Source organism: Camellia sinensis, chromosome 13, assembly GCF_055761805.1.
Source record: "Camellia sinensis isolate YWXY chromosome 13, ASM5576180v1, whole genome shotgun sequence".
Lineage (NCBI taxonomy): Eukaryota > Viridiplantae > Streptophyta > Magnoliopsida > Ericales > Theaceae > Camellia > Camellia sinensis.
Genome location: NC_138973.1, coordinates 83,915,334 through 83,928,254, shown reverse-complemented (window position 1 = coordinate 83,928,254; position 12,921 = coordinate 83,915,334). Strand labels below are relative to the sequence as shown.

The 12,921-nt window shown below is 28.9% G+C and overlaps 1 protein-coding gene across 6 annotated transcripts in view; it reads right to left on the bottom strand.

The window, feature by feature from the left end:
• The window catches only part of LOC114315142 (cellulose synthase-like protein G3), a 29,259-nt gene that overhangs the window by 13,190 nt on the left and 3,148 nt on the right, over window positions 1–12,921 (bottom strand). For 4 of the 6 annotated variants that reach the window (XR_014349169.1, XM_082902682.1, XM_082902678.1 and 1 more), the window contains exons 2-3: window positions 5,290–5,442; window positions 4,082–4,207 (exon numbers count right to left, since the gene is read on the bottom strand). Coding sequence is in view for 5 of the 6 variants with exons in the window: in XM_082902682.1 (XP_082758808.1) it covers window positions 4,082–4,207; window positions 5,290–5,442 (279 nt within the window). In the remaining variant the exon portion in view is untranslated. The remainder of the gene's footprint in view (window positions 1–4,081; window positions 4,208–5,289; window positions 5,443–12,921) is intronic. The other 2 variants (XM_082902679.1, XM_082902681.1) reach the window with 2 other exon arrangements.

Sequence of the window (12,921 nt, the reverse complement as noted above, 5' to 3'; positions counted from 1 at the left end):
TTCCCATTCGGTCTTTATTTGATACGTTAGGCGGAGATCAAGTGTTGCATTTCTCCGGGCCACAAAATTTGAGTCTCATCCGGGAATTCTATTGCAATATCCATTCCATTCGCAAAGAACTTCCGGCCTCCTTTGAGACTTGGGTTAGGAAGAAGTCTCTTGTTATCACTGGGGATGTGTTTCGGATTTTACTTGGTCTTCCTGAGGTTCACAATTGTCATTTTCCGTTTCTTACCAGGTTAGGTGTTGATTTCAATTGTGTTGCGACTGAGTTATGTGGTGTTGACCGGACTTGGGTCACTGGGGATCTCCTTCAGCAAAATGAGTTGCTTCCTCGGTTCCGTCTCTTGAATATCATCGTGTGTGCGAATCTTTATGTCACCACCCATTCCTCGCATATTACTCAGGACCAAGGTTATGTTCTGTATTGTATTCATCACCGACTACCTATTGACCTTCCGGAGATGATTGTGTCAAAAATGATTGGGGTTTCTGAGGGCAGAAAATCTTTGGGGCTTTCTTATGGGTGTTTGCTTACTCGTTTTCTCACTGCCCTTGATGTTCTTTCTTTTGATGATGATGAGTTTGCTTACCCTATCAAACCCATTACTAAATTGACAGTCTCTCAGAGTCAGGCTCATGTGAGGGGGAGTGTGTCGGGGGTTGGGAGTTCTGGTGCAGGTAATGATGATCCCCTTGCCGAGGAGGAGGAGTTTGAGACCGCCACTGCCGGTGCCCCTGATCTTCCTGAGCTACGTCCTCGCTCCTTTCGTGGCCAGCTACAGCACTTTGAGCAGTCTGTTACACGTTACCTTGATCTTTTGGCTACACGTCTTGATGGTGTTGATGGCCGCCTTGATGAGCAGAGTGCCATGCTTGCTCAGATTATTTCTCTTCTTCAGTTGCCGCAGCCACCATCTTCTCCTTCTTAGCTTTTGAAATATGCTTCTCTTGGACAGTTTTTGTTTTTACTTTGGATAGTTTTTTTTTATGCTGTATCTGCCTATTGATGTTTTTGGGTCACTCCCGGACAAAAAGGGGGAGTAGTTTTGGGGTACTCATGTTTGTTTTGCAGATAGTTTTGGGGTACTCATTGGGGTACTCATGTTTGTTTTGCAGATGGGGGGTACTCATGTTTTTTTTGCAGCTGGGTATTTGGAAGTTTATATTTATATGTTGTGGCTATTTGTGATATGGATATTGGATATTGGGCGTTATATGTCTTTATTTTATATCTTGATGGTTTGTTTTGTTATGTTACATTTCAGGTTTGATGAAGCTAGATTTCATTCCAGGTTTTCCTCAAGTTTGGTTTATTGTTTCAAGATTTTGAGGATTTTGAGATTGGTTGCATAGTTGGTTTGCCTTGAGTTGTAATAGTTTTAGCTAGTTCGTTTGCTTTGAGTTGTAATCGTTTTAGCTAGTTCATCTGTTTAGGAAATTGTGTTAGGAAGTTTTGTCCGGGTATTGACAAAGGGGGAGATTGTTAGGTCCCTAAGTCTTGTCAATTCCACGAACAAACTTGTGTAATCGAGTTGTAATTTCTGTGCTGTTTTGTGTTGCTCGCTCGAGCGAAGGACTGCGTCTGGCTGCAAACCGGAAAGAGGTCATTGTGCGCTCGAGCGAAGTATTGGAGGCTCGAGCGAAGAACAGCATCTGCGCACAAACCTGAAAGAGTTTATTCCTCGCTCGAGCGAAGCCTTTTTGGCTCGAGCAAAGGTACTTATGGAAGTCACGCGAGATAAGCTTCTCGCTCGAGCGAGATAAGCTTCGCTCGAGCGAGCTTCCGAATCCGGAAATCTATAAGTAGTTGGTTTCTCCAAACTTTAGGATTAGTTTTTTTAGATCTACTTTGAGATCTTCTGAGGTTTTCTTGTGGAGAGATTTTGGTGAGTTTTCCTTGATATCTTGAGAAGAGTTCTTCACTCATGATCTAAAATACATACATCAAGGAGTTGGTTTCTTTAAATTCAAGAGAGAGTTCTCTTCGGTGGATTCCGAAGATTCTAGCATATAGTTTCAAAAGGTGTTTGATTCTATGTGTGAGTGAGGTTGTGGAATCAACTTCAAGATTGATCAGTTCCGAGATGAAGTCGTGAAAAAGAGTTACAGAAGATTCGAAGACAGATTGACTAAGTTGGGTATTTTGTAAGATATCTTTGTAATCTTTTTACTTCAGTAGTGGATTGATTTATGGCGTTTCGCCCGTGGTTTTTTAATCACAGTTGGAGGTGTCCAATTGTAATTTTTTCCACGTAAAAATCGTTTGTGTCGATTTATTATTTAATCTGAAAAAACAAACAATCTAAATCACTTTCGTAAGTGCTTGTTGATTTAGATTGTGTGTTTTGGATTTTTGGAATTTGGAATATTTTAATCTTGATCTAATCACGAATCACTTAGATTTTCAGTGACTTTTTCTGATCCATCATTTTAAGTTGTATTCATTATTCTAGTTCATACTTTTAATCTAAATAATAAGTTCTTGTATAAAAATTTGATTTCTAGATGATTTTTCTTAGTTGAACATGCTCAACGCTCATTTGTAACATGGCCATTGACTTCTATTCAGAGGTCACTTGACAAATGATTGTTATAGTACATATGCAATGTGAAAGTTTATGGAAAAGGAGCTGGAATTTTTTGCCTTAAAAAATGTCTCCTAATCTTATTATTTATAATCACATAATTTAATTTTAAATTTAAAAATTTAAAAACTATGAAAGCATAAGAGGGGTAATAGTACGTTTTTGGGACAAAATCTTAATTCTAGAAAAATATATATATATATATATATTTTTTTTACTCAGTAAAAAATAGTGTAATTCTATACAAGCATAAAATATATACATGGTTTAGTTTTTCTCAAATTGTCATATTAATTTGAGAGAGCGTTTAGGTTTGGTAGGCCTATTTTGGAACCGTTTTCGGTGATCTCAATCGTTTATTTTTAGAACTCGTTGAGAAAAATATTCATGTAAAAAATTAATGTGATTGAATATCGATAACTATAACTTTGAATCATATTTGTTTTAAAAAAAACCAATGACAAATATAATTTGAAATTGGTCTTTTAAATTGTCATCTTAACTCGAGAGAATGTTTATGTTTGGAAGTCTATTTTGGAGTTGGTCTTTCAAGTGGTGCCCAAGAGAGGCAAATGGTGTGGCTCATTAGGTTGCTAGAGTTGGGCTTAGGGGTTCCCTCCCTCTTGATTGGGTCCGGCACACTCCATTAGAGCTTGCCAATCTGCTTGATTCTGTTTCGATGTAATTGAGTTTCTTCAGTCAAAAAATATATATATCAATTTATTTTTTATAATACAAATTTAATTTAAATATATAGCTATTGATGTCTGATTATCTTATTTTTTACATGAATATTCTACTCAACGAATCTTAAAAAATAAATGATCCAAATTACTGAAATCAGTCCCAAAATAAACCTAATAAGCCCAAACGCTCTTTCAAGTTGAAATAGCCAACTTGAAATAAGTTAAGGGGTACTTACGTGTAAGTCCTAATAAGTGGACTTATTGACTAATAGGTCCTATGGAAAAAATTTATCATAAAAAAAATCATTAATTGTAAGTTTTAGCGACAATTTATAAAAATCATGACAAAAAAAAGTCATTAATTGTTAATTTTTAGCGACGTATATAAAAAAATTGTCACAAAAAAATTATTTTTGACGACAATTTTGTTAATATTATTTTCAATAGGACTTGATGGGAATTAAGTCTATTGGTAGGTTACCCACAAGTGTAAGTGTTAAAGCCATACAAAATATGTACAAAATAATGAGTTGAGTTGTGAGCCTATCACTTTAAAACTTAAAACTCATCGAGATGCATATATTATTTACAAAATTATCACTACTATGTCATTCTCATAATTAATTCAATATAAATTTATTTAGAAGGATTGCATTTTCCAATAAAATATCACGTGACATCATCATTATGAATTGGTATTTTTTTTTTTTCTTTTCATTTTGTTAGGCAAAACAAAAATAAAGTCAGGAAAGCCATCAGATGGGAATACCAACCCAAAATTGCTGAGAAGTAAAAGGAAAAACTTACAAGGGCATTGAGAGCACCAGCCTTAAAATGATGTGGGGACGTTTTGCTTTTGTGTCTGGAAACATAGATAAGATTTGGCATTGATTCGCCTGTGATGTCTTTGTCTCTCCCAATCTCCAACAAAACCTGCTTTTCATTACAGAGGTGTGATTGTAAACACATTGATGTGAAGCAAAGCAAGTGTTAAACTTAGACCACACCCAATGCTATGATTAAATTTGTATCTTAAAAGTTGTGTTATTTTATCTCACATAATAAATTAAAATAAAAATTTCATAATATATGTTTCGTTATAATCTTTGTAGTTTTTGGTTATGACCTATTGTAGTGTTGGTTAATTTAATTATGAACTCTTGTTATGCCTAGTGTTTAGTTATAACTATTGGTTATGATTTATTGGGATATTGGTTATAATTTATTGTGATTATTATTTTGATTATGCCTTATATGTATTTGGTTATTACTCATTATGTTTTTTTTTTTATTTTAATTATAAATGAAAATGATTTAGTTATGACATTTGTAGTAATTAACACCACAAATATCATAATTTACATATGATAAACACTTTTTTAAAAGTGTGTATTTTAAAATAATCCTAGATTAAATTATAAAAATATAATTTTTGTTTTTTTCCCGAATTTGTCTACTCTTATATTAAGTAGACTTGGCCCAAGAATTACTATCTCAAACCAAGGACCACTTTCACCCCCAATCAGGGACGGAAGGAGAAGATTGTGGAGGCCATAATGTCCTGTTTATGTGAATATTATTATTTATAATAAAACTTTAAATATATATATATATATATATCATTTTATATGTAAAATGGCCGCCAGTATAAAAATATATGTCATTTTTCTTTTATCTTGAATTCTCTTTCTATTTTACATAAATATATATATATATATATATATATTTATCCTATTAGAAATTGCTTCTATGATATATTTAAATTTTTTTATGTATATATAGTTTATATATCATATATATATATACATGTGTGTTTTGTATATATGGTGAAAAAAATTAATTTTCTTTTGACCCATCTAGTAATAAAATCCCGGTTCTATCCCTGCCCCAACAACATTTTTCCCCCCTATACTTTTCTATTCCTTTTTATAAATTACTTTTAAGGTCCCAACAAAACATTAAAAAAATTTCGAAATGAAAGAGACAATAAAATTGGATAAGAATGGTAGATTAACCTGAATAACAGTGGGATGGTCTTGGCGAGTAAATCCTTGGAAAATCCATTTGTTGAAAGCCTCACGTTGTTGTTGGTTAGTGATGTACTCAGCCCCAACCTTCCCTCTCTCAACTACATTCTCCACCCTTGCCTTCATGCTTTCATACATCATCTATAACATGATTCAAAAAAATTAAAAAAAATAGAGAGAGATTAAAAATATAGAGGTGTATCAAGCTATGAATGATACATTTTTAGTCATCTAGGTAGGTAGGGAATTCTTCTTTCCGATCTCCGCTGTCCTTCACTAAAAAAATCTCTCTCTACCACATGATTAGTTCAGAATGAAGATTTTCCTTTTATAATCAATGACAGTTAAAAATTCACATCAACATATCTTTATTTTAAATAAAAAATGATTAAGAGAAATTTAATTATAACTGTTAGTTTTAAATTTTAATAATACACTTTAATCATATAAAATGATATACAAAATTTTATTGAGATAATCAAAATCCCTCTTCTAGATATGATGTGGTCTAATGAACACAACTATTTGCATGGTTTTGGCCGTGGTTAGTTGCACAAGAGTTACTACAAAAATCTATAGTGAAAAAAAAAAAAAAAATTTATTGATAAGTTCATTTTTATAGGTATATATGGTATTAAATTCAATAATTATTTTGTTTTGGTGTTAAGGATATGTATAATGAATATAGCCATTATAGCTATAATATTTTCACTCACTAATGTCAATCATTAACCATTGTCGATCACTGATTATCGTTAGTAACGAGTTAACGTGATCCAAATATTCACCGAAAAAGTTATTGATAACAACTTGTAGTAAAAATATCAACTAATAAATGAATAGATAGGCTTGATGACAACTTGTAGTAAAAATATCGACTAATAAATGAATAGATAGGCAAGTAAATAGAAATAACAGTATAATTTTTAAATTATCATATCCTTATGCTTAGAAGAATAAAGGTTGAGTTTGGTTTAGTTTTAGAATTGTGATTCTTTTTTTGGAGTTGTGATTTGACTGTGGAATTGTGAGTTGAGTTTTGAAAAGAGAAAATTTGTTCAATTATAAATTTTGAAATGAATTTTTAAATTTTAAATTTTGAAAAAAACGGATAGGGTCTATCTGGTCGTCTACCCGGACATCCTTACGTTCGGCTGATTGATCAGAATAGTGCATTTTTTTATTTTTTTTTGGCAATTGCAACATGTTATTTGAAAAAATAATATATATATATATATATATTTGTTTTAGATATTTTTTAAATATAGAAATTATTTTTTTTAGATTTTTTATAAAAATAATTTAACAATTTTATCACTAACCATCTTCAACACTATATCATCAAAAGAGTTTTGAATTGAATTTTGAATTATGTGTTTGGTTATAAGTTTTGAAATTAATTTTTGAATTGAATTTTGAATTGTGTGTTTAGTTATGAATTTTGAAAGGAATTTAAAAATTTTGCATTTAAAATTATATTTCCAAAGGCAAATCAAATAAAGACAAAATTTTAGATAATTGTTCTAAAATTTGAAATTTAAAATAAAAAATAAATAAACAAACAAACAAATTTGTACTCTTATCAAATGAGGGTGAGACAGCCAACAACTTGGGCAGCGTACTCTTATCAAATGAGGGTGAGACAGCCAACAACTTGGCAGTCATATCTACTAGTAAAAAAAATTTATGTTCAGTGAAAGTATCATAAGATTTCTATTAGGACATGTCCTATGATTCCTTACGTGTATATACTGTAGAATGATTTGTTTTGAGAAGTAGATTAAATTTATTTTATTTATTTTTTTTTTTTTTTAAAGAATGTGTAAAAAAATAGCAAAGTATTGTAATTTTAAAAAGTTAAAAAGTTCTAAAAAATAACTTTTAATTGAGTTGTCAAAATAAGTCAATATTAAATGTACGTAAAACGACAATTAAATAACAATGATAGAGAGTTCTAATTTTAGAGTTTTAAAAAGATCTCTAGTGATGTGGTAAGAAAAAAAACAAAAACAAAAACAAAAATATAGACACACACATCACATCACATGTGGGCCCTACTCGTTGATACATCACTAGTGCTCTCTTTAGAGTTTCAAAATTAGAGTTCTCAATCTTTATTCGACAACTAAAATAACATATCAAAAATGTTTTAGAACTCTAAAATAAGAGTTCTAATAGAGCTCTAGGGGTGGTAGGTCTCAACTGATGTGACGTTTTAGCCTTCTTGAATAAAGATTGAGAGCTCTAAAGAGAGCTCAAGTGATGTAGTAAGGAGTGAGGCCCACATGTGATGTGATGTGTGTGCCTATATTTTTATTTTTGTTTTGTTTTGTTTTTTTTGTCTTTTGCCACATCATTAGAGCTCCAAAATTAGAGCTCTTTATCATTGTTGGGCTTTCTTTCTTTCTTTCTTTCTTTCTTAGTTTTTTTTATTTTTTATTTTCCATGTCACTAGAGTTGGGTTTAGATAGGACTGTTCAAAAATCTATTCAAACCGATAATTTGGATCGAACCAGACCAAACCATACGGTTTGGTTCAGTTCTATTAAGAACCGGTTCGGTTTCAATTTAAGAAATATGAGAACTGTAAAAACGGTTCAGTTAATGAATTTTATGAAAAAATCACGGTTCAAACCAAACTGAACCGAATTTTAAAAGATATATATATATATATATATATATATAAAATATCAAGTTTTATTTTTATTAATTGGTTTTTTGTAATTTTAATGATAGTAGGATGATATAAATATGTAATGTTGAATAATGCCTTAATATTATTAGTTTTTTATCATGAGTTAAATGTAATTAGTTTGAGTAATTATTTTTTTAATATTAACAATTTATTCTTGTAAATAGAAATTTTTGAAACCGTGAACCAAACCCAAACCCAAACCCAAACCGTTATTTCGGTTTGGTTCTAGTCTAGTTTTACAAGTGTAATGACTTGGTCTGATTTTCAAAATCACAGAACCGTTAGCATTGGTTCGGTTCTTAAATTTTCTTAGAACCGAACAAATCCAGACTGTGTATACCCCTAGGTTTAGAATCCCAACTCTACAACTCTCTATCATCACCAAATAACATATACATATAAACACTGATAGGCAATACAAAAAGCTACCGACAAGTTATTTTTTTAATTATATTCTCTTTTGTATTGATTTCTTTTTTTTAAAAAAATTGAGTTTCTAAATTCAGTTCAATGAGACAAATAAAAAAATTTAATTTTTTTTTTAAATTTCCAGAAAAGATTAAAAAAAAAAAGAGCAAAAAATAGTAGAGTTTTTAAGCATATTTTGGCTTTTAAATTATTATTTTTTTAACTGTTAGATTCGTCTATATAAGACGAACTGAAAAAATAAAAAATTTTGATATAATTTTGAAAAAAAAAATCTCTAAAAACAAAAAAATTGAAAGAGTAAATGACTTTTTCAGCTTATAAATAAACTTTCCAAACGCTCCCACACTTAGGTCATTTCCTGTTCCATAAACGCATTACGGGAATTTCAACCGAAGCAATTCACTTTCTTTTTATTGTCCCCAGCAATCTATTTATAATTTAAAATAATTATATTTTTTATATCAAAATGAGTATAATAAAAAATATATAATATATTAAAATTCAAAATTATCATAAAAAATATCAAACTTCTTAAACTACATACCTCATAACTCATGCCACAGTGTTGCTACACAAATAACATGGAAAATAAATTGGTTCACTGTTCTATGTGTCAATTTAATTGGAATATAATCTTTTTGAAATGATACAAATTCCTCACCAAACTTTTATTTTGTTGTATTCTATACGTTGATATTTATTAATTTCAAAAATTTTAATTTATTTTAGCTGTTTGAAAAAATTATTATAAAAAAATTTAACTATTTTAAATTTTGGTAAGTAATAAATTCATAGAAAACAATAATTAGATCTATTTTGAGAAGTCGATTAAAAATTAATTTTTAAATTTTTTTAAAAAAAATGTGTAAAAATATAAAAAACAAATAATTCAAAAAAATTAAAAAAACTAAAAACTCACTTCTAACAAAAATAAGGTCTCGTTTGGGAACATGCTATTTTAGTAACTTTTTAATCTTTTGACTAAAATATGAGATAAAAAAATTAATATGCTTGGAATAACTATTTAATTTTTTATGAAAAAATGTGTAAAACGTAAAAAAAAAATAAAATTTTTAATTTTTTAATATAAATTATAAATTATTTAATTTTTTTAATAATTTATTAACTTTTAAATAAAAACAAACACATGTCAAACGAGTCTTAAGCCTTAATAGAAGTGTGGAGTCGTAGATAAATTGTTGACTAGAGACTCCATTATTGATGGTATGTAGATTCTAGTGCGACTCAAATTGTAATACTAAGAATACTAATAAGGACAAAATGGCACGTGGCCACTTGGTATTCGTAAAAGTTTTGCAGTGTCTTCTGGGTCAGAATTGATAAGAATAACAAACGGTCAATCAAGAATGAGTGTAGGAACTCTCTACCTTAACCATTTATCTCTGGAATGAAGTTGTTATTGAATTTTTATATTATAAAATTTATATATGAGATAAATTTAAATTATAAAATAATAATTTTATATAATTTTTAAATAATTAAATATAAATTTATAGTATTACTAGTCAAAAAGCGATGTTGAAAAGTCTCGTATTATCAAAAACTTATTAATAATCGAAAAGGAAACAACTTGCTTTCGGTCCGAGATTAGATTGGATTGTACTGTTTAGCGTGTAGAAGTCCATCACGGGTTCTGTTTTAATAATTTGAACTATTTAATATGTAGAACTCGTCGAGTACTATATGTCTGTAAAAAATCACGTTGATCGGATATTGATAACTATCTCATCGGATCAGTTTTTTGTCAATCGTTAATTTATTCACCGTTTTTTTTTATACAAAACTAATTTAATCACATAGTTATTGATATCTAATCAACGTAATTTTTTACAAGCATATAGTACTCGACAAGTTCTGTATACGATTCAGATTATTAAAACGAAATTTTTGATGGGTCTCCAAAGACCGAATAATATCTCTCAGTCTGATCTCAAACCGGAGGCAAGTGCTCCCAATTGAAAAATAGAAAAGTAGATAAATGTTTATGATTTATTAAGGACATGATTAGGACCAATCAATAATTTTTCCAGCCACCATCACATAATTTTTCCAGCCACCATCATTGAATCTATGGTTGGTTGATGATTACACAACCGTCACACATCAAACCTCTTCAAATCTTTGTCTATTGATTAAAGAAATAATAAAAAAAATATACTCCTATTATAAATTGAATTATCAGTTATTATTACAAAAGATTAATTATTTCATTTAATTCTATTTTATTTTAATAAATTAAAAAATTAAAATTAAATTACACTTTGATTCCTGTATTTTATCATTTTAGCTCTTAAATTTTTTTTTCTTACTTTGATTATTTATTTTTCCAATTTTTTTTTTAATTTACTTTTAAAACTATTTTTTATTTAAGAACCACATAATGTAAAATATATTATTATATTTATTCTATACCTCATCCAAACTTAAATCTAAATATAATAATATATTTTTTACACCATATGACAACCATCTAAAAATAATAATATATTTTTTACATTATGTGGCATGTTAACATGATATTTTTTTTTAATCTAATTTTAAATAGAATTTAACTTTAGAGTTAAATTGAAAAAACTTAAAAAGTGAATGGCTAAAGTGAGATAAAAACTTTAATGGTTAAGGAAAGAAAATAAGTAAAACGTAAAGAAGTAAAGTGTAATTTACCAAAAAAAAAATAAAAAATGACTATTAGTACAACGAGACTAAATGACAAATCTTCATTGCCTAAATTGAAGTAATAATACTATAAATCTAGATTTAATTACTAGAAATTATTTAAAATTATTATCTTGTGCTTCAAATTTATTCTATGCATGGACATCACATTACACAAATTTAATTTCAACCACACTCTCATTTGAGATAAATTAGGAATATTTTTTTAGATAGTACAAATTCGGGATAGTTAAGGGGGGATCATAGACCTTAGGCAATTGCCCAAACGGTCATGGAAAGAGCAATTAGCTATCAAGATGAGTGAGGTTTCAGGTTCAAATATATGAAGAGGCATTGACTTGCGTTATAATCTAATTATTAACAGTCATTCGAGATAAATCATAAATATTTTTTTAGATAGGACAAATTCGGAATAGTTAAGTTGGGATCAAAGACCTCGGGCAATTGCCCAAACGGTCATGTAGAGAGTAATTAGCTACCAAGACGAGTGAGGTTTTACGTTCGAATTTATGAAAAGGCGTTGACTTGCGTTATAATATTAACTGTTATCTTGTGGGGGGAAAAAAAAGTGGGGTTCATAGAATTATTGAAATTGAAATACATTACTAAGTTTTAGTTGAGCTTAATCAATCTTGAGTAATGCTATATAAACAAAAAATTCATATATAATGATATGGTTTTAGACCTTTCACTTTAAAACAAAATACCATTAAAGATGAGTTTCTTTACAATATCATTCTTATCAAGTTTTTTGTATGAATTTTATACAAAAATATAATTTTCCATCTCTATTAATAATTTCCTTTGACAGAAGCTCAATGACTAAAATTATTAACAAATTAATAACTAAACAATCCTATTAGTGGCTTCTTATTATAACTATGAAACCCAGATTTACAATCCCAAATGGGGTCAAGAACAATATCATTCTTATCAAGTTTTTTTGTATGAATTTTATACAAAAAATAATTTTCCATCTCTATTAATAATTTCCTTTGACAGAAGCTCAATGACTAAAATTATTAACAAATAAATAACTAAACAGTCCTATTAGTGGCTTCTTATTATAACTATGAAACCCAGACTTACAATCCCAATTTGGGGTCAAGAATGGATTGTTTGGTGAAGATTGAAAATGTGTATTATGGACCCATATATAGAATGAATCTGAATCACATATTAGTGTTTTTGGGTAATTGCTGAATTTGTGGTGTTGCCGCTATAAAAAATGCTACATGTTATCATTTTTTATTTATTATTAATGTCTATTTGGTTTCTTTTAATTGGTGTAATTATTAAAAAAATAATAATAATAATGAAGACAAATAAGATATTGTTATGCAATCCGGTAATATAAAACGACAAAAAATCTAATGATATGTAATGTTTTTTTTTTTCTGGACTATATAGTTGATGGAACAAAAGTTAATTTACGATTTAGCTTATTTTAATACTATTTTTGTGAATTTTCATGTGTTTTTAGCCTCGTCAAAGTCTATTTCAACCTCTCTTATTTAATTTCTTAGTGAGTAGAGATAATAGGAAGTTGTAAAATTATTTGATCTCATCGCCCACTTTCCTATCCCTTTGATGATTAGGAGAAGTTTATTGAATTTCTCTCTCTTATGTGGCTTCTCATATGTCGTATAATATGTACCATTTTAATTTATGATGTAATAAATTTTATATATACATGTCATATTTATTACATAAATCCGGATAAAAAGTATAAAGAAAAAGTAAATGAATAGGATAAATATCAGTTTCTTATGTAATAATATAATATAATATATATAATA